Source organism: Phyllobates terribilis, unplaced genomic scaffold (assembly GCF_046119375.1).
Source record: "Phyllobates terribilis strain yellow unplaced genomic scaffold, ASM4611937v1 Scaffold_9__5_contigs__length_417890890, whole genome shotgun sequence".
In the NCBI taxonomy this organism is placed as follows: domain Eukaryota; kingdom Metazoa; phylum Chordata; class Amphibia; order Anura; family Dendrobatidae; genus Phyllobates; species Phyllobates terribilis.
This window is the reverse complement of record NW_027362769.1, coordinates 307202852-307226483: the sequence shown is the minus strand read 5'-3', so window position 1 is coordinate 307226483 and position 23632 is coordinate 307202852. Positions and strand designations below refer to the sequence as shown.

General features: G+C 45.0%; 1 protein-coding gene across 2 annotated transcripts in view; it reads left to right on the top strand.

The window, feature by feature from the left end:
- Positions 1-23632, top strand: part of MFSD6 (major facilitator superfamily domain containing 6) — a 245348-nt gene that overhangs the window by 45818 nt on the left and 175898 nt on the right. For both annotated transcript variants that reach the window (XM_073647936.1, XM_073647937.1), the window contains exon 3: positions 16103-16200. In XM_073647936.1, coding sequence (XP_073504037.1) covers positions 16103-16200 — 98 coding nt within the window. The remainder of the gene's footprint in view (positions 1-16102; positions 16201-23632) is intronic.

The following is a 23632-nucleotide window of genomic DNA, read 5'->3' as shown; positions in this document are numbered from 1 at the left end:
TTTTCACAGAGGTAACAAGAAAAAATGGACCCCAAAATTTGTTGTGTAATTTCCCCTGGGCACGCAGATACCCAATATGTGGGGAAAAAACACTGTTTGGGCGCACGGCAGGGCTCGGAAGGGAAGGAGCGCCATTTGACTTTTTGATTGTAAAATTTGCTTGAATAATTAGCGGACGCCATGTTGTGTTTGGAGAGCCCCTGTGTGCCCAAACATTGGAGCTCCCCCACAAGTGACCCCATTTTGGAAACCAGACCCCCAAAGGCACCTATCTAGATGCATAGTGAGCACTTGGAACCCCCAGGTGCTTCACAAATTGATTCGTAAAAATGAAAAAGTGAAAAAAAAAACACTTTTTCATTTTTATAAATCAATTTGTGAAGCACCTGAGGGTTCCAAGTGCTCACTATGCATCTAGATAGGTGCATTGGGGGGTCTAGTTTCCAAAATGGGGTCACTTGTGGGAGAGCTCCAATGTTTGGGCACACAGGGACTCTCCAAATGCAACATGGTATCCGCTAACAAATTGAATGGAAAATCGGCTCAAATTGTTAGCGGACACCAAGTTGCGTTTGGAGAGCCCCTGTGTGCCCAAACTTTGGAGCTCCCCCACAAGTGACCCCATTTTGGAAACCAGACCCCCAAAGGCACCTATCTAGATGCATAGTGAGCACTTGGAACCCCCAGGTGCTTCACAAATTGATTCGTAAAAATGAAAAAGTGAAAAAAAAAACACTTTTTCATTTTTATAAATCAATTTGTGAAGCACCTGAGGGTTCCAAGTGCTCACAATGCATCTAGATAGGTGCCTTGGGGGGTCTAGTTTCCAAAATGGGGTCACTTGTGGGGGAGCTCCAATGTTTGGGCACACAGGGACTCTCCAAATGCAACATGGTATCCGCTAACAAATTGAATGGAAAATCGGCTCAAATTGTTAGCGGACACCAAGTTGCGTTTGGAGAGCCCCTGTGTGCCCAAACTTTGGAGCTCCCCCACAAGTGACCCCATTTTGGAAACCAGACCCCCAAAGGCACCTATCTAGATGCATAGTGAGCACTTGGAACCCCCAGGTGCTTCACAAATTGATTCGTAAAAATGAAAAAGTGAAAAAAAAAACACTTTTTCATTTTTATAAATCAATTTGTGAAGCACCTGAGGGTTCCAAGTGCTCACAATGCATCTAGATAGGTGCCTTGGGGGGTCTAGTTTCCAAAATGGGGTCACTTGTGGGGGAGCTCCAATGTTTGGGCACACAGGGGCTCTCCAAACGCAACATGATGTCCGCTAACAATTTGAGCCGACAATTTGTTAGCGCAGGGGTCGACAAAGTTGTTCAGAATCTAGGAGCCAGCCAAAAAATTTAGGAGCCAGAATTTTTTTTGTTGACAAACTGTACATATAGACCCCCTCACACACGGCGTCTCCCCGGGGAGCACGGCCTTTGTATGTACTTACACAGGTAGCGGGAGATGAGAACGGGCCCTCGGCCACAGCGATCCTTCCCCCCAGGGCTGGCTCCAGGTTTTTCTGGGCCCCGGGCGAAAGAGTCTCAGTGGGCCCTTTTAACACATACACGATTCATGATGCACAGATACGGCGGAGAAATTATATATATATATATATATATATATATATATATATATATATATATATATATATATATATATATATATATATATATATATATATATATATATTTATTACACATGGCCCAGCCTGCCCCCTCATCCTTCACATATGCGCGCGCACACATGGTACGCAGACATATGCACGCAGACATATGCACGCACACACGGTACGCAGACATATGTACACATAGATAAAACAGACAAATATATATACACAGTCATATACACTGACATTCACATACATGCACTCACACAGACCCATTACTAATATTTTTAATATGGGGATTGGGGAAGCCTCACTCACCTGTCCCCGGTCCAGTGTCCTGTCCAGCAGCTCCTCGGGTATGGGGCAGTGCAGGGCCCCCGGCGTGTCACAGACTTCATGGCCCAGGAACATCAGAGGGGCCCACTTGCGGTCGGGTCCGGGCCCCTCCCGCCCATCTGTGCAGGACCTCCGCTCCGACGGTGTTTGATTGCCGGCACTTCCCCCAGACATGGCCGCGCGCTGTCCGGCTGTGTCTGCTAGTAATGACGCGGCAGGAGCGACACACAAGCACAATTAAAGGTGCAGTGCCGTCGACCCTGCCGTGTCATTACTAGCAGACACAGCCGGACAGCGCGCGGCCATGTCTGGGGGGAGTGCCGGCAATCAAGCAGCGCCTGCGTCCCTGAACAGGTGCCGAGGAAGCGGCCAGGGCCCTGACAGTGAGTGGGCGGGCGGGTGTGTGGGCCGGGGCCCCGACAGTGAGTGGGCGGGCGGGTGTGTGGGCTAGGCGCCAGGCAACATTTTCTAGGCGCCACTGGCGACCAGGCGCCTGGGTTTGTCGAGCCCTGTGTTAGCGGATACCATGTTGCATTTGGAGAGTCCCTGTGTGCCCAAACATTGGAGCTCCCCCACAAGTGACCCCATTTTGGAAACTAGACCCCCCAAGGCACCTATCTAGATGCATAGTGAGCACTTGGAACCCCCAGGTGCTTCACAAATTGATTCGTAAAAATGAAAAAGTGAAAAAAAAAACACTTTTTCATTTTTATGAATCAATTTGTGAAGCACCTGGGGGTTCCAAGTGCTCACTATGCATCTAGATAGGTGCCTTGGGGGGTCTAGTTTCCAAAATGGGGTCACTTGTGGGGGAGCTCCAATGTTTGGGCACACAGGGGCTCTCCAAACGCAACATGGCGTGCGCTAACAATTTGAGCCGATTTTCCATTCAATTTGTTAGCGGACACCATGTCGCGTTTGGAGAGCCCGTGATGTGCCTAAACAGTGGAGCTCCCCCACAAGTGACCCCATTTTGGAAACTATACCCCTCAAGGATTTTATTAAGGTGTATAGTGAACATTTTGAACCCAGAGGTACGACACAGAATTTGTTTACATTAGGTCATCATATTGAATAAGTTGTCATTAGTCTTGAGCGCAAGTGCTCGCTACTTGAGTTTGCATCGGGTACTCGGGTATGCACCATGTACAGCGTGTGCTCCAGTGACATGCTCGAGTCCCTGCTCCGCATGTTTCACGGTTATTAGACACCCAAAAAAAAACATGCGGGGATCGCTCGTGCATGGCAGGCAATCCCCGTAAAGTTTTTTTGGCCGCGAAGCATATGGGGCAGAGACTCGAGCATGTCACTCAAATACCCACGATACTCAATGCATACCAGAGCACCCGATGCAAACTCAAGTAGCGATCACTTGCGCTCAACACTAGTCACCATATCGTCATCTTTTTTCTTACTTTTGAAAAAAATCCCAACCCCATCACAACCCTAACCCCAACCCCAACCCTAACCGTAGCACAACCCTAACCGTAGCACAACCCTAACCGTAGCACAACCCTAACCGTAGCACAACCCTAACCGTAGCACAACCCTAACCGTAGCACAACCCTAACCGTAGCACAACCCTAACCGTAGCACAACCCTAACCGTAGCACAACCCTAACCCTAGCACAACCCTAACCCTAGCACAACCCTAACCCCAAACCCAGCCCTAACCCTAGCCCAATCCTAACCCAAGAGTTTATTTTTGACGCCGTTCCTCGTGCGGTATAAGTGATTAGACGACTTTATTCTTCGGGTTGGTGTGATTACAGCAATACCAGAATCATATGGGGTTTTTATGACTGACAGCTGTCACACACTAAAAGATGCATTTTTTGTAAAATCTAGTTTTTGCATCGCCATATTTTGAGAGCTATAATTTTTCCAGATTTTGTCAGACAGTCATGTGACGGCTCGTTTTTTGCGGGATGAGTTGACGTTGGTATTGGTGCCATTTTCAGGCACGTGACATTTTTTGATCACTTTCTCTTCCGATTTTTGGGAGGCAGAATAAACAAAAACCAACAATTCAGGAATTGTTTTTTTTTTTTTATTCTGTTCCGCGTGTGGTAAAAGTGATAAGGCAGCTTTATTCTTCGGGTCAGTACGCTTACAGCGGTACCACATTTATATCGTTTTTCTATGTTTTGCACTTTTACATAATAAAAGCAATTTTATAGAAAAAAATATTTTTTAGCATAGCTTTATTCTGAGAGCTATAACTTTTTTATTTTTCGGCTGATGGAGCTGTATGTCAGCTTGTTTTTTGCGGGACGAGATGACGTTTTCAGCGGTACCATTTTTATTTATATTCGTCTTTTTGATCGCGTGTTATTCCATTTTTTATTTGGCGGTATGGTGATAAAGCATTGTTTTTTGCTTCGTTTTTTTTTTTTTTTTTTTTTACCGTGTTCACTGAAGGGGTTAACTAGTGGGACAGTTTTATAGGTCAGGTTGTTCCGGACGCGGCGATACCAAATATGTGTACTTTTATTGTTTTTTTGTTTTTTTTATAATATTTATTGATGGGTACATTATATTTTTATTTTTGATGGATTATTATTTTTTTTTTTTTTTAATATTTTGGCAATTTTTTTTTTTTTTTTCACTTACTGACAGTTTTTATACTTTATTACTTTGTCCCACTATGGGACTTTCACTTTTTTTTCTCTGATCGCCTGCATGGCACAGGAATGCAGCACCATCCCTGTGTCATACAGGCTATCAGCGCTGCACAGTGAGAAGATTGTTTGGAGATGCACTGCGCATGTCCAAACAATCTTCCTGCTGTCTGGTGACCCGGATGTTGTCATGACGACATCGGGTCGTCATGGCAACACCCAGGAAGCCTTTGCAGACAGCGCTGGAAGCCGGAAGAGGAGGTGAGTATCTGCGATCACCTCCCCTTGCCCCCGCAATGCTGCGATCGACTTCGATCGCAGCATCGCAGGGGTTAATGTGCTGGGAGCGGTGCAGGACCGCTCCCTGCACATAGTACCGGGTGTCAACTGTGACAATCAGCTGACACCCAGCGGCGATCGCGCCCGCACAGCCTGTGTGCGCGCGCGATCGCGATGACGTACTAATACGGGTCTGGCTCTTAAGTCCCAGGGCACAGACGCGTATTAGTACGTCAGATGTTATTAAGGGGTTAAACAACGGTTGCCGTGGGCAATGGCTGCGCTGGGCTGCTCAGAGCCTGACGGGCGTAGAGCCTTCCCAGGCGTGGGTTCAGCTACACACAGGCCCGCAGAGCTTTCCTGCTATCTTTTAGCTGGTCCCAACACTGAACAACACTAATCCTTAGTGCAGGGTTTTTTAAAGGCCCTGTGGCAGAGCCACTGGAAAACCTGGGTTGGAGGGAGAAGGCCGCCCCACTCCCTTCCTGTAGCCTCCTCCAAGAAATGAAGGCCCTGCCAGGTTTTACTAATCTGCCTAAAGCCCCCGTCTCACATAGCGAGATCGCTGCTGTGTCACGGTTTTGGTGACGCAACAGCGACCTCACCAGCGATGTCGCTATGTGTGACACTTTGCAATGATCAGGCCCCTGCTGTGAGGTCGCTGATCGCTGCAAAGTGTCCTGGACCATTTTTTGGTCGTTGCCCTCCCGCTGGTCAGCACACATCGCTGTGTGTGACCAGTGGGAGCAGCGATCAGGCTGGTAACTATGGTAAACATCGGGTTACTAGGGGCACATGCGCACCTAGTAACCCGCTGTTTATCATGGTTACGAGCCTGCTAAAGTGAGCCTTAACCTCCCGCTCACCGTAGCAGAGTGGTAACCATGATAAACAACGGGTTACTATGTACGCGTGTGCCCCTAGTAACCCGATGTTTACCATAGTTACCAGCCTGCTCCTGCTTCAGCAGGCTCGTAACCAGGAGCAGGACATCGTGGAACGATTCTTTCCACGATGTCGCTGCTCCCCTGATCTTTGGTGAGCCTGCCTGTTTGACAGCTCACCAGCGACCACATAGCGACGCAGCAACGATCCCTGACAGGTCGTATCATTGTCGGGATCATTGCAGCGTCGCTAAGTGTGATGGTACCTTTAGCCAGATAGCCTGACCAGGTCAATGCTCACGTTCATTCCTGCATTGCAGCCGTAGGTGAGTTTGTGCCTGCAATGCACTCCCATGGATTTAATAGGTCTCTGTACACATTCTGGGGGATATATAACGTCCCTCGTATACGATCCCGGTCACTGCCTCACAATATACAGTGGTGTGAAAGTCGTTTCCCCCTTCCTGATTTCTTATTCTTTTGCATGATTGTCACACTTAAATGTTTCAGATCACAAAGCCAATTTAAATATTAGACAAAGATAACATAAGTAAACACAAAATGCAGTTTTTAAATGAGGGTCTTTATTATTAAGGGAAAAAGAAAGCCAAACCTACAGGGCCCTGTGTGATAAAGTGATTGCCCCCTAAACCTAATAACTGGTTGGGCCACCCTTGGCAGCAACAACTGCAATCAAGCGTTTGCGATAATTGGCAATGTGTCTTTTACAACGCTCTGGAGGAATTTTGGCCCACTCATCTTTGCAAAATTGTTGTAATTCAGCCACATTGGAGGGTTTCCGAGTATGAACCGCCTTTTTAAGGTCATCCCACAGCATCTCAATCGGTTTAAGGTCAAGACTTTGCTTAAGGACTTTGCTGAATGGCTTAAGGACATGCTGCATAACCCAAGTGCGCTTCAGCTTGAGGTCATGAACATATGGCCGGACATTCTCCTTCAGGATTTTTTGTTAGACAACGGAATTTACCACAGCAAGTCTTCCAGGACCTGAAGCAGCGAAACAGCCCCAGACCATCACACTACAACCACCATATTTTACTATTGTATGATGTTCCTTGTCTGCAATGCTGTGTTACTTCTATGCTAGATGTAATGGGACATACACCTTCCAAAAAGTTCAACTTTTGTCACGTCAGTCCACAGACTATTCTACCGAAAGTCTTGGCAATCATCAAGATGTTTTCTGGCAAAACTGAGATGAGCCTTTGTTTTTTGCTCAGCAGTGGTTTTTGTATTGGAACTCTGCCATGCATGCCATTTTTGTCCCGTCTTTTTCTTATGGTGGAGTCATGAACACTGACCTTAACTGAGGCAGTGAGGCCTACAGTTATTTGGCTGTTGTTTTGGGTTCTTTTGTGACCTCTTGGATGAGTCATTGCTGCGCTCTTGGGGTGATTTTGGTCAGCCGGCCACTCCTGAGAAGGTTCACCACTGTTCCATGTTTTTGGCATTTGTAGGTAATGGATCTCAATGTGATTCGCTGGAGTCCCAAAGCTTTAGAAATGGCTTTATAACCTTTCCCAGATAGATCTCATTCTCTTTGTTTCTCATTTGTTCCTGCATTTATTTGGATCGCAGGATGATGTCTAGCTTTTGAGGATCTTTTGGCCTACTTCAGTTTGTCAGGCAGGTCCTATTTGAGTGATTTCCTGAGTGAGATCAGGTGTAGCAGCAATCAGTCCTGTTTGTGACTTGGGAAATTGAACTCCGCTTCCCAAAGATGTGATAAACCAGTTAAATTTATGTTTTAAGAGGGGCAATCACTTTTTCACACATGGCCCTGTAGGTTTGGATTTCTTTTTCCCTTAATAATAAAGACCTTCATTTAAAAACTATTTTGTGTTTACTTGTGTTATCTTTGTCTAATATTTAGATTTGTTTTGTCACCTGAAACATTTAAGTGTGACAAACATGCAAAAGAATAAGAAATCAGGAAGGGGGCAGACACTTTTTCACACCAGTGTACTTTTAATTGATATTCATTAACCTCTTTCTGACATTGTCAGTAATAGTACATCCCTCTGCCCTGGGCCTATTGGACCAGGTACATACTATTACGTGCAATGCCATCGCGTCCGTACAGAAACTGTGCGAGGCGATCGCCACCTGGTGATTCTCACAGCTGACACCCGGTGCTATGTGCCAGGAGCGGTGCCGCACCGCTCCTGGCACATTAACCCCCGAAATGCAGCAATCGAAGTCGATCACAGCATTTCGGGAGCAAGGGAGGTGAGCTCAGCCTCTTACCTTTTCTCCCGCAATGTCTGTGCCGAGTCCCTGTAGTTGCCATGGTGACCCGATGTCATCATGATGACATCCGGGTCATCAGGCATCAGCAAGTTAGCTAGATTGTCCTTAGTCATATTGTACCCAACTTGTGTGTGCAGGGGCTGCAGCCTGCATAGCATAGAGATGATGCTGCTTCATCTCTATGCTGTGCAAGCGATCAGCCTTCAAAAAGTGAAAGTCCCTTAGTGGGACAAGGTGTTAAAGTAAAAAAAAAAAAAGTGTGAAAGTGAAAAAAAAAAAATTATTCCCCCCCCCCAAAAAAAATAAAAAAAATAAATATATATATATATATATGTGTATATATATATATATATATATATATATATATATATATATATATATATATATATATATATATATATATATACTTTACCCATAAATTAATATTATGAGAAAAAAAAAACAACAATAAAAGTACACATATTTGGTATCGCCGCTTCCGGAACGACCTGACCTATAAAACTGTCCCACTAGTTAACCCCTTCAGTGAACACAGTAAAAAAAAAGAAAAAGCAAAAATTATGCTTTATCATACCGTCAAACAAAAAATGGAATAAAACACGATCAAAAAGAGGAATGTAAATAAGAATGGTACTGCTGAAAACGCCATCTTATCCCACAAAAAAACAAGCCGCTCCATCAGCCGAAAAATAAAAAAGTTCTAGCTCTCAGAATAAAGCGATACAAAAAAATTCTTTGTTCTATAAAATTGTTTTTGTGTAAAAGCGCCAAAACATAAAAAAGATATAAATGTGGTACTGCTGTAAACGTACTGAGTACTGACCCGAAGAATAAAGGTGCCTTATCAATTTTACCACACACGGAGTGGTATAAAAAAAGCTCATAAAAACAATTCCTGAATTGTTGGTTTTTGTTTATTCTGACTCCCAAAAATCGGAATAGAAAGCAATCAAAAAATGTCACGTGCTCCAAAAATGGTACCAATAAAAATGTCAACTTGTCCTGCAAAAAACAAGCCCTTACATGACTGTCGAGCGAAATATGGAAAAATTATTGCAAAAACTAGTTTTTGCCAAAAAAAGCTTCTTTTAATGTGTGACAGCCGCCAAACAAAAAAACTCCATATGAATCTGGAATCGCTGTAATTGCACCGACCCAAAGAATAAAGTTGTCTAATCACTTATACCGCACGAGGAACGGCTTAAAAAATAAACTCCATGGTTAGGGTTGGGCTAGGGTTAGGATTGTGCTAAGGTTAAGGTTGTGCTAGGGTTGTTTTTTTTTTTTTTTTTAAAAGTAAAGAGCAAAAAATGACGATATGGCAACTAGTGTTGAGCTCAAGTGCTCGCTACTTGAGTTTGCATCGGGTGCTTGGGTATGCACAGAGTATCGCTGGTGCTTGAGTGACATGTTCAAGTCTCCACCCCATATGCTTCGCTGCCAAATAAACCTTGCGGGGATTGCCTGCCATACACGAGCGATCCCCGCATGTTTTTTTTGGGTGTCTAACAGCCGTGGAACATGCGGGGCGAGGACTCGAGCATGTCACTCGAGCACCCGCGATACATGGTGCATACCCGAGTACGTGATGCAAACACAAGTAGCGAGCACTTGCACTTAAGACTAATGACAACTTATTCAATATGATGACCTAATGTTATCAAATTCTGTGTCATACCTCTGGGTTCAAAATGTTTACTATACCCCTTGATAAAATCTTTGAGGGGTCTAGTTTCCAAAATGGGGTCAGTTGTGGGGAGTTTCCACTGTTAAGGCACATCAGGGGCTCTCCAAATGCAACATGGCGTCCGCTAATTATTCCAGCAAATTTTACATTCAAAAAGTCAAATGGCACTCCTTCCCTTCCGAGCCCTGCCGTGCGCCCAAACAGTGGTTTTCCCCCACATATGGAGTATTGGCATGCTAAGGAGAAAATGCATAACAAACTTTAGAGTCCATTTTTTCTTGGTACCCTTGCGGAAATAAAAAAATTGAGGTCTAAAGTAACATTTTTGTGTAAAAAGTTAAATGCTCATTGTTTTCTTCCACAATCCAAAAATTCCTGTGAAGCACCTGAAGGGTTGATAAACTACTTGAATGTGGTTTTGAGCACCTTGAGGGTTGCAGCTTTTAGAATGGTGTCACTTTTGGGTATTTAATGTCAAAAAAGCCCCTCAAAGTCACTTCAAATATGATGTGGTCCAAAAAAAATGGTTTTGTAAATTTTGTTGGTAAAATTAGAAATCGCTGGTCAACTTATAACCCCTATAACTTCCTAACCCAAAAAAATGTTGGTTCCAAAATTGTGCTGGTGTAAAGTAGACATGTGGTAAATGCTATTTATTAACTATTTTGTGTGACATACAGTACAGACCAAAAGTTTGGACACACCTTCTCATTTAAAGATGTTTCTGTGTTTTCATGACTATGAAAATTGTACATTCACACTGAAGGCATCAAAACTATGAATTAACACATGTGGAATTATATACTTAACAAAAAAGTGTGAAACAACTGAAAATATTGCTTATATTCTAGGTTCTTCACAGTAGCCACCTTTTGTTTTGATGACTGCTTTGCACACTCTTGGCATTCTCTTGATGAGCTTCAAGAGGTAGTCACCCGAAATGGTTTTCACTTCACAGGTGTGCCCTGTTAGGTTTAATAAGTGGGATTTCTTGCCTTATAAATGAGGTTGGGACCATCAGTTGTGTTGTGCAGAAGTCAGGTGGATACACAGCTGATAGTCCTACTGAATGGTCTGTTAGAATTTGTATTATGGCAAGAAAAATGCAGCTAAGTAAAGAAAAACGAGTGGTCATCATTACTTTAAGAAATGAAGGTCAGTCAGCCTGAAAAATTGGGCAAACTTTGAAAGTGTCCCCAAGTGCAGTTGCAAAAACCATCAAGCGCTACAAAGAAACTGGCTCACATGAGGACCGCCCCAAGAAAGGAAGACCAAGAGTCACCTCTGCTTCTGAGGATAAGTTTATCTGAGTCACCAGCCTCAGAAATCGCAGGTTAACAGCAGTTCAGATTAGAGACCAGGTCAATGCCACACAGAGTTCTAGCAGCAGACACATCTCTACAACAACTGTTAAGAGGGGACTTTGTGCAGCAGGCCTTCATGGTAAAATAGCTGCTAGGAAACCACTGCTAAGGACAGGCAACAAGCAGAAGAGACTTGTTTGGGCTAAAGAACACAAGGAATGGACATTAGACCAGTGGAAATCTGTGCTTTGGTCTGATGAGTCCAAATTTGAGATATTTGGTTCCAACCACCATGTCTTAGTGCAACGCAGAAAAGGTGAACGGATGGACTCTACATGCCTGGTTCCCACCGTGAAGCATGGAGGAGGAGGTGTGATGGTGTGGGGGGGCTTTGCTGGTGACAGTGTTGGGGATTTATTCAAAATTGAAGGCATACTGAACCAGCATGGCTACCACAGCATCTTGCAGCGGCATGCTATTCCATCCGGTTTGCGTTTAGTTGGACCATCATTTATTTTTCAACAGGACAATGACCCCAAACACACCTCCAGGCTGTGTAAGGGCTATTTGACCAAGAAGGAGAGTGATGGGGGGCTACGCCAGATGACCTGGCCTCCACAATCACCAGACCTGAACCCAATCGAGATGGTTTGGGGTGAGCTGGACCGCAGAGTGAAGGCAAAAGGGCCAACAAGTGCTAAGAATCTCTGGGAACTCCTTCAAGATTGTTGGAAGACCATTTCCGGTGACTACCTCTTGAAGCTCATCAAGAGAATGCCAAGAGTGTGCAAAGCAGTCATCAAAGCAAAAGGTGGCTACTTTGAAGAACCAAGAATATAAGACATATTTTCAGTTGTTTCACACTTTTTTGTTAAGTATATAATTCCACATGTATTATTTCATAGTTTTGATGCCTTCAGTGTGAATGTACAATTTTCATAGTCATGAAAATACAGAAAAATCTTTAAATGAGAAGGTGTGTCCAAACTTTTGGTCTGTACTGTATATCTCTAATTTAAGGGAATGAAAATTTAGTTTGAAAATTGTGAACTTTTCAAAATTATCGCCAAATTTCTGATTTTTTCACAAATAAACACAAGTCATATCGAAGAAATTTTACCATCATCATGAAGTACAATATGTCATGAAAAAACAATATCAGTGGGATCTGTTGAAGCATTCCAGAGTTATCTCATAAAGTGACAGTGGTCAGAATTGTAAAAATTGACCTGGTCATTAACGTGCAAACCACCTTTGGGGGGGGGGGGGTAAAGGGGTTAAATGTAATTTTTGTATGGGTTATTTTGTTCTCTAGTTGGTTCCTAACCTCTTATTCACCTGCACTGTATTAAGATGGCAAGTGTTTTGGGCGGCCAAAGGCTCTCAATTAGCCTCTGGCCCCGTGCAGCTCTCATGGCCACTTACATTACATGCATCCATTCTGGTGTGCGTACATAAACCCTTAAAACACTAAATTTATTTTCATTGTATTAAAAAGACACCAACAATTCCCTAGTGAATATAGCATGCTAGAATAAATAGCCGATGGATGAACCAGTAAAAAATATTAGGGCCAACTGGAACGGCCAGATCAATCGTTCCACTGTCCATAAGCTTTCTTGTACCTTAATCTTTAATAATATGTCCCTAAGTCATACACGGATAGACATAGAGGAATTTACAGTGGGTGCAGAAAGTATTCAGACCCCTTTAAATTTTTCATTCTTTGTTTCATTGCAGCTATTTGGTAAATTCTAAAAAGTTCATTTTTTTCTCATTAAAGTGCACTCTGCACCCCATCTTGACTGAAAAAAAAGATGTAGAAATTTTTGCAAATTTATTTAAAAAGAAAAACTGAAATATCACATGGTCATAAGTATTCAGGCCCTTTGCTCACACTTTTGAGCTAGTACAGCCATGAGTCTCCTTGGGAATGATGCAACAAGTTTTTCACACCTGAATTTGGGGATCCTCTGCCATTCTTCCTTGCAGATCCTCTACAGTTCCGTCAGATTGGATGGTGAACGATGGTGGACATCCATTTTCAGGTCTCTCCATAGATGCTCAATTGGGTTCAGGTCAGGGCTCTGGCTGGGCCAGTCAAGAATGGTCACAGAGTTGTTCTGAAGCCACTCCTTTGTTATTTTAGCTGTGTGCTTAGGGTCATTGTCTTGTTGGAAGGTGAACCTTCAGCCAAGTCTGAGGTCCAGAGCACTCTGGAAGAGGTTTTCACCCAGGATATCTCTGTACTTGGCCGCATTCATGTTTCCTTCAATTGCAACCAGTTGTCCTGTCCCTGCAGCTGAAAAACACCCCCATAGCATGATGCTGCCACCACCATGTTTCACTGTTGGGATTGTATTGGGCAGGTGATGAGCAGTGCCTGGTTTTCTCCACACATACCGCTTAGAATTATCACCAAACAGTTCTATCTTCGTCTCATCAGACCAGAGAATCTTATTTCTCATAGTCTGGGAGTCCTTCATGTGTTTTTGAGAAAACTCTATGCGTGCTTTCATATGTCTTGCACTGAGGAGAGGCTTCCATCGGGCCACTCTGCCTTAAAGGCCCGACTGGTGGAGGGCTGCTGTGATAGTTGACTTTGTGGAATTTTTCCCATCTCCCTACTGCATCTCTGGAGCTCAGCCACAGTGTTCTTGGGGTTCTTCTTTACCTCTCTCACCAAGGCTCTTCTCCCACGATTGCTCAGTTTGGCTGGACTGCCAGGTCTAGGAAGACTTCTGGTGGTCTCAAACTACTTCCATTTAAGAATTATGGAGGCTACTGTGCTCTTAAGAACTTTGAATAATGAAGAAATTCTTTTGTAGCCTTGGCCAGATCTGTGTCTTGCCACAATTCTGTCTCTGAGCTCCTTGGGCAGTTCCTTTGAGCTCATGATTCTCATTTGGTCTGACATGCACTGTGAGCTGTGAGGTCTTATATAGACAGGTGTGTGCCTTTCTAAATCAAGTCCTATCAGTTTAATTAAACACAGCTGGACCCCAATGAAGGAGTAGAACCATCTCAAAGAGGATCAGAAGGAAATGGACAGCATGTGACTTAAATATGAGTGTCTGAGCAAAGGGTCTGAATACTTATGACCATGTGATATTTCAGTTTTTCTTTTTTAATAAATTTGCAAAAATTTCTACTTTTCTGTTTTTTTCAGTCAAGATGGGGTGCAGAGTGAACATTAATGAGAAAAATGAACTTTTTAGAATTTACCAAATGGCTGCAATGAAACAAGGAGTGAAAAATTGAAAGGGGTCTGAATACTTTCCGTAACCACTGTACACCCCATGATAGCTAGGTATATCCATAACGGTCAAGGCTTATCTTAGCAATCGCTCTTGTTAAACCCTTGTTGTCTAATGGTCACACCAATACATATGCACGTGTAGACAACCTAGCTCAGCAACATAGGCAGATAAAGAAAAATAAATGACTCACATCGGCAAAATATATGAATCATGTTTGGTCATCTTAAACATTTAAGTGTGACAAACATGCAAAAGAATAAGAAGTCAGGAAGGGAGCAAACACTTTTTCACACAAGTGTACTTTTAAATGATATTTATTAATAGTTATTTTTGAAGCTGTTATTTTATTCTCTAGTTGGTTCCTAACCTCTTATTCACCTGGACTCTATTAAGATGACAAGTGGTTTGGGCGGCCAAAGGCTCTCAATTAGCCTCTGGCCCTATGCAGTTGTCAAAGCCACTTACATTACATGCATCCATTCTGGCCCTAAAGACCAAATGTCCCCTAGCCCAGCCCCATTTTCGTGTTAAAATTTACTATTAAAGGGAATCTGGATTTACCTCTAGGAGGTATTAGGAACACTATCAGCCTCTTAATAGCATTTTATTGATGTGTCATATCTAAATGCTACCGGTGTCTAAAAAACAATCCTCCCTACTCACCTTGCTTGTGGGTCGCCAACAAGCCAGGGACCACATTTTATCATTACAGCACGCTGTAATAATGATTGACAGCAGTCCATTATTTTCAGCAAAGGGGACAGGACGACTGCACCGTATTGATGGGAGGATGGATGGGGTTCATGTATTGCAAGATTTTGGCCAACAACTTCCTTCCCTCAGTAAGAGCATTGAATATGTTTTCGATTGTATCAAATACATATTTCATGCAATAAAATGTTAATTGTATGATTTTTACATAATTAGTGTGATTTTCTGGATTTTTTTCTTAAGATTCTATCTTTCAAAGTTGAAGTGTACCTACAATAAAAATTACAGACCTCTCAATTCTTTGTAAGTGGGAAAACTTGCAAAATCAGCAGTGTATCAAATACTTATTTTCCCCACTGTATCATAAAGATAAGTCATCAATATTGATCACTGGAGGTCTGACAGCAGATTACAACAATCATCTGATCTCAGCTCTCAAGGGAGCCCGATGTACAGAGCTGGAATAGGCTACAGTGCATATTTCATTGCAGTGAATTGGATTGCAGTGCATGAGAACGGCCACCAGACAGATGTGGTGTTTTGGTTCCATATGGTTTTTGGACCCCTATGATCTGATGTTGATTAACTGAGTCCTGGACAAAACTTACAGTATTTTTTATTGGAGATTCCATAAGAACTGGCTCAAATAAAGAAAAATATAGTGAGGCACTGAGATTGGTGCTTCTTTGTTAGTGCCTTTTCACATTGTGTTCTTGCCCACTTTCAGTGGTCCTATCAGGACTTGTGTCCAAATTCCCCGCAAAATGGTACTCAGGTGTATGTGCTGATGGGGCCATTGACTATGTTGCCACCATTATAGTCAACTTGCGCTCTGGCGTGCATCATTTTCGGGTTTATATTCCTACTGGAGGCTGACACCGAGACGTAGTTGCATCTGAGTGTCTGCCCCACTAAGTGTATACGCCCCAAAACTGATGCACGTAGAGAGCAAGTTGACTATGTCAGCACCTTTATGGTCTATGGCTCCGTTGGCGAATACTCCCAAATTACGTATTGCACGGAGATTGGACTTAAGCCCCAACGAATGTGTGACAAAAAGCAATGTGAAAGTACCCTTAGTAAATCAATTGATGCTTTTGTTAAGTGTTAATAAAATCTCTTCTTTTTATTATAGGGTACTGTACATTGGTCTCGCATGTAATACTGCACGTTATCTGTATATTTCTTACATGGAAAATGCTTGGACAGTTCTCCCCATGGAAGTATTACAGGGTAAGTGTTTTGCCTCATGCATGAGAAATTGTTTGACCGTCTCCATTTTATTACTTTTTATGCTATCTTTAACTTGTTTTCCGAAACACTTGGAAAAAAAATAGCTGAAATAATGTAAAAACACGTTGTATCTTTTGGAAACATTTGCCTAGTATGGTACAGCCCTTATTTAATTGTATAAGTACACATTCCGAAGCCTGAATTGTATCAGCTGCCCGATCTGGCCAGACAGCTCTATATCACAGGTGAAAAAAATAAAAAATGTAACACCTAAAGCCCAGCTAGATAAAACATTGCTTTAAGGGAGCTGGCTGCCTGGCTTATTTCACTTACTACATTAGCCATTTGAGCCCCTAACCCCTTAAGCCCCGGAGCATTTTTCGTTTTTGCATTTTCGTTTTTGCTCCCCTTGTTCCCAGAGCCATAGCGTTTTTATTTTTTGGTCAATATGGCCATGTGAGGGCTTATTTTTTGCGGGACGAGTTGTACTTTTCAACGCCATTACTAGTTTTATCATATCCTGTACGGGAAAACGGGAAAAAAATTCCAAGTGCGGTAAAATTGCAAAAAAAGTGCAATACCACAGTTGTTTTTTATTTATTTTTTTTACTATGTTCACTGAATGCTAAAACTGACCTGCTCTTCTTATTCTACAGGTCATTACGAGTTCATAGACACCAAACATGTATAGGTTCTTTTATATTTAAGTGGTGAAAAAAAATTCCAAAATTTGGTAAAAAAAAAAATAAAAAAATAGCGCCATTTTCTAAGACCCGTAGCGTCTCCATTTTTCGGGATCTGGGGCTGGTTGAGGGCTTATTTTTTGCGTGCCGGGCTGACGTTTTTATTGATACCATTTGGGGGTAGATCCGATGTTTTGATCGCCCGTTATTGCATTTTATTGCAATTTTGCAGCGACCAAAAAACGTAATTCTGGCGTTTAGAATTTTTTTCTCGTTACGCCGTTTACCGATCGGAATAATTCTTTTTTTATATTGATAGATCGGGCGATTCTGAACGCGGCGATACCAAATATGTGTATGTGGGGTTTTTTTTTATATATTTTATTTTGAATGGGGCGAAAGGGGGGTGATTTAAACTTTTATATTTTTTTATTTTTTTTTATATTTTTAAAAACTTTTTTTTTTTACTTTTTGCATGCTTCTATAGTCTCCATAGGAGACTAGAAGCAGCAACTGTCCGATCGCCTCTGCTGCATACAGGGGACGAGCAGGTCCCCTGCATGCAGCAGAAATGGTCCTGTGCTATGAGCGCCGACCACTAGGTGGCGCTCATAGCGACAAGATCATGACAACCACAGGCGTCTGCTGCAGACCCTGGGTTGTCATGCACGCCCATCGGCGACCCGCGATCACGTGACGGGGTCGCCGGTGGGCGGGGCTTATGACGCGCTACCCGGAAACGCGCGTTAAATGCTGCTGTCGGAGATTGACAGCAGCATTTAACTGGTTAACAGCCGCGGGTGGATCGCGATTCCACCCGCGGCTGTTGCGGGCACATGTCAGCTGTAAGAATCAGCTGACATGTGCTCGGTTCAGTGAGGGCTCAGCGCCGGAGCCCTCACTGAACCGGCGGTACGCAAATATGCGTACTAATACGTCCCCGGTAAGTAAGGGGTTAATCTTTACACTGTGCTCCAAATTATTATGCAAATAATATTTTCTCAGATGTTCCCCAATTACCTATATGAATTGCAGTCATTGTAATTTTCCAGTCAAATAACTATTAGAGTACAATTGAAAGGTTTTTGTACAAACTGCCTATGATAACAGTATATTTTTTTAAAAATAAAATAGTCAAATTGCACTCAAAATGCATGTTACAAATTATTATGCACAGCAGAGTTTTCAACCTTTTCATTTTAATAAAGAACAAATAAATGGTCATTTTTGAAATTATAAGCATTAGCAGGTTATTACAAACTGAAATCAAACAGTTTTCAACTCAAAACTTTATTCTAGGTGATGTTACATTTGCACATAGGATCCCTTGTTCGAAAGGAGCTTCTGAACTCTCTCGTCCATTGAATTTGTCAGGTTTTGGATGGTTTCTGCTTCCAATTGTTTTGCATGAGGACAGAATACCCTCCCAGAGCTGTTGCTTAGATGTGAACTGCCTCCCGCCATCATAGACACTCCTTTTGATGATGCTCCAGAGGTTCTCAATGGGGTTGAGGTCAGGGGAGCATGGGTGCCACACCATAAGTTTGTCCCCTTTTATGCCCATAGCAGCCAGAGATGCAGATGTGTTATGTGCAGCATGAGACGGGGCATTATCATGCATGAAAATGATCTTGCTGCGGAATGCACGGTTCTTCTTCTTGAACCATGGCAGGAAGTGCTGTTTGAGAAACTCAACATACATTATGAAGTTCATCTTTACCCCTTCAGGGATCCTAAAGGGGTCGACAATCTCTCTCCCCATGATTCCAGCCCAAAACATTACTCCACCTCCTCCTTGTTGGCGCCGTAGCCGTGTTTGCATGGGGTGTCCATCAACCAGCCATCCTCCACTCCATCCATCTGGACCATCGAGCGTTGCAGGGCACTCATCGGTGAACAAAACAGTTTTGAAGTTAGTCTTCATGTATTGTTTGGCCCACTGGAGCCGTTTCTGCTTGTGTGCAGTGGATAGAGGAGGTCGACAGGATGGCTTACGCAGAGCTGCAAACCTCTGAAGGGCCCTGCATCTTGTTGTACAGGGGACGTTGGAGGCACCAGCTGCTTCAAAAACTTGTCTGCTGCTATGACAAGGCTTTTTTGCCGCTGCTCTTTTAACCTGACGAAATTACCTGTAGGAAAGAGTCATCAATTTTCCCTTATCAGCACGCACACGTGTGTACTGTGAATCAGCTACATACTTCTTGATTGTGCGATGATCAGGATGAAGTGTCTTGGCAATGTTGATTGTAGTCATGCCTTGACCTAAACACTCAACAATTTGTTGCTTCTCAGCAGCCGACACATCCTTTTTCTTTCCCATTTTGCCAGAAAATGTAGGCTGCTTAATAATGTGGGACAGCCTTCTTAAGTAGTCTTGCCTTTCATTGGACACACCTGCCAAACTATCTAGCACAGGTGTCTGCAATTGCTTACAGTGATATAAAGAGCCCTGACACACATCACCATCAATGAGTTTAACTGACAAGCAAAAAAATTCTTACCTTATCACTCCTAAACACTTTTTGCATAATAATTTGGAACACAGTGTATATTAATTTGTAACACATTAAAGTATGTTACGGATCCGGGTGGTGGAACCTCTGTGCTGCGGTGCAAGGAGGGACCCAGAGGGGCGTAACTAAGTATCAACTCGGACTGACCTAGGTCGTACGGCGGCTAACGACTCCGTGACCAGGGAGGGACCGAGCAGAGGGACCAGGTGCTACTCTGGGGACGACCGTGTAAGAGAGCAGGTGACTCCCACGGGTCAGATGGCTGGGACTGACCTGTATAGCAGATGGGCACAGCAGGCAGGCTGACGAGTGGTCCTGGTGGATGGACTGGCAGACACGGCAGGCGACAGGCGGGAGCCTCCAGGTAGGCTGACAGGTGGTCACAGCAAGTGACAGGCAGGAGCCTCTAGGTAAGCTGTCAGGTGGTCACGGCAAGTGACGGGCTGGAGCCTCCAGGTAGCCTGACAGGTGGTCACAGCAAGTGACAGCAGGAGCCTCCAGGTAGGCACGGCAGGTAGCAAGCACGAGCCTCCAGGTAGGCACGGCAGGTAATGAGCAGGTGCTTCCAGGTAGCAGGCGAGCAAAGCCCATAGACAGTCTGGCGGACTGAACGGAAGACAGACTGTCGGGCTGAAGAGTAGTCAGGCTGGCGGACTGGACTGGTAGTCAGGCTGGCGAGCAGGACTAGTAGTCAGGCTAGCAGCGGGACCTGAGGTCTGAAGCAGAGGTAAGTACACTGTGCATCAACTATTGCTCGGGCACCTCCATTTTGGAGGAGGTGCCTTATATATGGGAGGACCTCCGGCAATTGCCCGGGGACTCCTTAGGGCGGCGCGCGCGGCCCCTTTAAGAGGGAGGGAGCGCGTGCACCCTAAGCACAGTGCCCGGGAAGCTGCACACGCCGGCAGAAGCAGGAAGAGGAGTGCTGGAGGACGCCGGGCGGGGAGCGTGGCATTGAGAGGGACGGCGTCTCTGCCTAGCAGGGGGCAGAGACGCCGATGCTACAGTACCCCCCTCTTTATGCCCCCTCTTTTTTAGGCCAGAAAGAAATTTTTCAAAGAGAAGCAGGGCATTAATGTTCTCCCTCTGTTCCCAAGTTCTCTCCTCTAGGCCAAACCCCTTCCAATCCACCAGAAAAAAGGTTTTTCCTCTTACCCTCTTGGTGACCAGAATGTTCTCTACCTCAAAAACGTCCTCAGCGGAAACCGGAGCAGGGGGAGTACCTGAATTATTGGAAAAATAATTAAACACAACTGGTTTGAGGAGAGATACGTGGAAGGAGTTGGGAATCCGTAAGGTGTCCGGGAGTTTTAACTTGTAGGCCACTGGGTTGATTTGTTTGAGGACTTCAAATGGACCGATGAACCGAGGACCAACTTGTAGGAGGGTATTTTGAGCCGAACATGTTTGGAGGAGAGCCAAACCTTGTCTCCCGGACGGAATTGAGGCGGATCCAGACGTCTCTTGTCAGCATATTTCTTCATCAGCTCGAAGGACAGAAGAAGTGCGGACCTTGTATTTTCCCAAATGGTGGAAAATTCGCTGACCAGAGACTCCGCGGCAGGGTTGTCCACAGAAGCGGAGACGGGAAACGGAATCCGAGGATGTTGACCATAGACTACAAAGAATGGGGACTTGGAAGTCAATTCGCTCTCATGGTTGTTGTAGGAGAATTCGGCCCATGGTAGGAGGTTCACCCAATCGGTATGGTGAGCATTAACAAAGTGCCGGAGGTAGCTGGTAAGGATCTGGTTGATACGCTCCCCTTGGCCATTGGAATGTGGATGATAAGCGGAGGAGAAATCCAGGGTGACATCCAGCAGTTTACACGTAGCTCTCCAGAAGCGTGAGGTGAACTGAACCCCTCGATCCGACAGTGTGGAGGGGTAGGCCATGGAGACGGAAGATGTGAAGGAAGAAGTCCTTAGCCAGTTCCAATGCAAACGGGAGACCAGGCAGAGGGATGAAGTGGGCCACTTTAGAAAAGCTTTCGGCGACAACCCAAATGACTGTACAACCAGCGGAAACAGGGAGATCTGTAATAAAGTCCATAGCAATGTGCTGCCATGGGGCAGCAGGTATGGGAAGAGGCAGGAGGTGACCGGCTGGAAGATGTCTGGGAACTTTGTTGCGGGCACAAGATGAACAGGCCGAGACGAAGTCTACCACATCCTTGCGCAGGGTAGGCCACCAGTAATGCCGATTAATGAACAGCAAAGTCTTCTTCTCACCGGCATGGCCGGCTAGTTTAGATGAATGACCCCAGTGAAGAATCTTCTCCCGATCTGGAACCGCTACAAATGTCTTACTGGGTGGGAGACGAGTCAGATATAAGGGGGCCATACTCATCACTTTGGAGGGGTCGATGATGTGCATAGGCTCCTCCTCTAGATCGGAGGACAAGAAGGATCTGGACAAGGCGTCAGCTTTCACATTCTTGTCGGCCGGGCGGAAATGTAGGATAAAGTCGAAGCGAGCGAAGAACAGAGACCACCGGGCCTGACGCGGATTGAGTCTTTGGGCATTCTGGAGATATGCTAGGTTTTTGTTATCGGTATAGATGATCACTGGGTATAGAGCCCCTTCAAGCAGGTAACGCCACTCCTCCAGCGCCAATTTGATGGCTAGCAGTTCTCGGTCTCCTATGGAGTTGTTGTGCTCAGACGAGGAGAAGAGTTTGGAGAAGAAGCCGCAGGTTACCATTCTCCCGGATGAAGATTTTTGGGTGAGCACCGCTCCGGCTCTGGAGGATGAAGCATCAACCTCCAGGAAGAAATGTTTGTTGCAGTCCGGACGGTGCAGCACTGGGGCAGAGGAGAAGGCCTGCTTTAAGGAAAGGAAGGCCTCCTCAGCTTCAGGCGGCCATACCTTGGGATTTGCTCCCTTACGGGTGAAAACAGAGATGGGAGCAGTCCGGGGAGAGAAGTGTGGGATGAAGAGACGGTAGTAGTTGGCGAAGCCCAGGAATCGCTGAATCGCATTCAAACCCTCTGGACGGGGCCACTTTAAGACAGCAGAGAGATTCTCGGGGTCCATTCGTAGACCTGTCTGGGAGATAATATAGCTCAGGAACGGAAGGGAGGTCTGCTCGAAGAGGCACTTCTCAAATTTGGCATAGAGGTGATTCTGCCTGAGCCTAAGCAGGACCTGACGAACATCCCTCCGGTGTGTGGGAAGGTCCGGAGAGAAGACCAAGATGTCGTCCAGGTACACCACCACGCAGGAATATAGAAGGTCACAGAAGATGTCATTGACTAATTCTTGGAAGACGGCGGGAGCATTGCAGAGACCGAAGGGCATCACACGGTATTCATAGTGACCGTCCCGGGTATTGAATGCCGTCTTCCGCTCGTCTCCTTGACGGATCCGGACCAGGTTATACGCCCCACGTAGATCCAGCTTGGAAAAGATCCTGGCGCCCTTAAGGCGGTCAAACAACTCAGAGATGAGCGGCAGGGGGTATTTGTTTTTGACCGTGATTAGATTGAGTCCTCTATAGTCAATACAGGGGCGTAGCGAGCCATCCTTCTTCTTAACGAAGAAGAATCCGGCTCCAGCCGGGGAGGTAGATTTCCGGATGAATCCCCTAGCCAGATTCTCCTCAATGTACTCCGACATGGCCCGGGTTTTGGCCAACGACAACAGGTAAATACACACACGGGGTGGAGTGGCACCGGGTACCAGGTCGATTGGGCAATCATATGGCCTATGAGGTGGCAGTGTCTCTGCTTCCTTTTTGTCGAAGACATCTGCATAGGGCCAGTAAGGTGCCGGTAAACCGGGTAGATTAGCCGGGGTGGGTGGAGGACGAACTGGGCGGACCGGGACCAGGCAGGTCTTATGGCAATCCTGCCCCCAACGGAGAACTTCACCGGATTGCCAGTTCAGCACAGGTTCATGTCTCTGAAGCCAGGGTAGACCTAGCAATAGGGAGTGAGAGAGACCGGAAAGCACATGGAAGGAGATCCTCTCAGAGTGCTGCATTCCCACCTGCAGGGTTATAGGTTCTGTGACGAGCAGGATGGTCACCGGAAGAAGTCTTCCATCCACGGAGGCGACTGCCAGTGGTTCAGCCAGAGGTTTGGTGGGAATGTGATATTTCTATACCAGGGACTGTGAAATGAGGTTCCCAGCAGCTCTGGAATCTAGGTGTGCAATTTCAAAGTAGCGGTTCTCTCCTCAGGAGATAGAGACAGGCAAAGTCAGGGAAGGAGAGGGTTTACTTTTGCCTAGGAT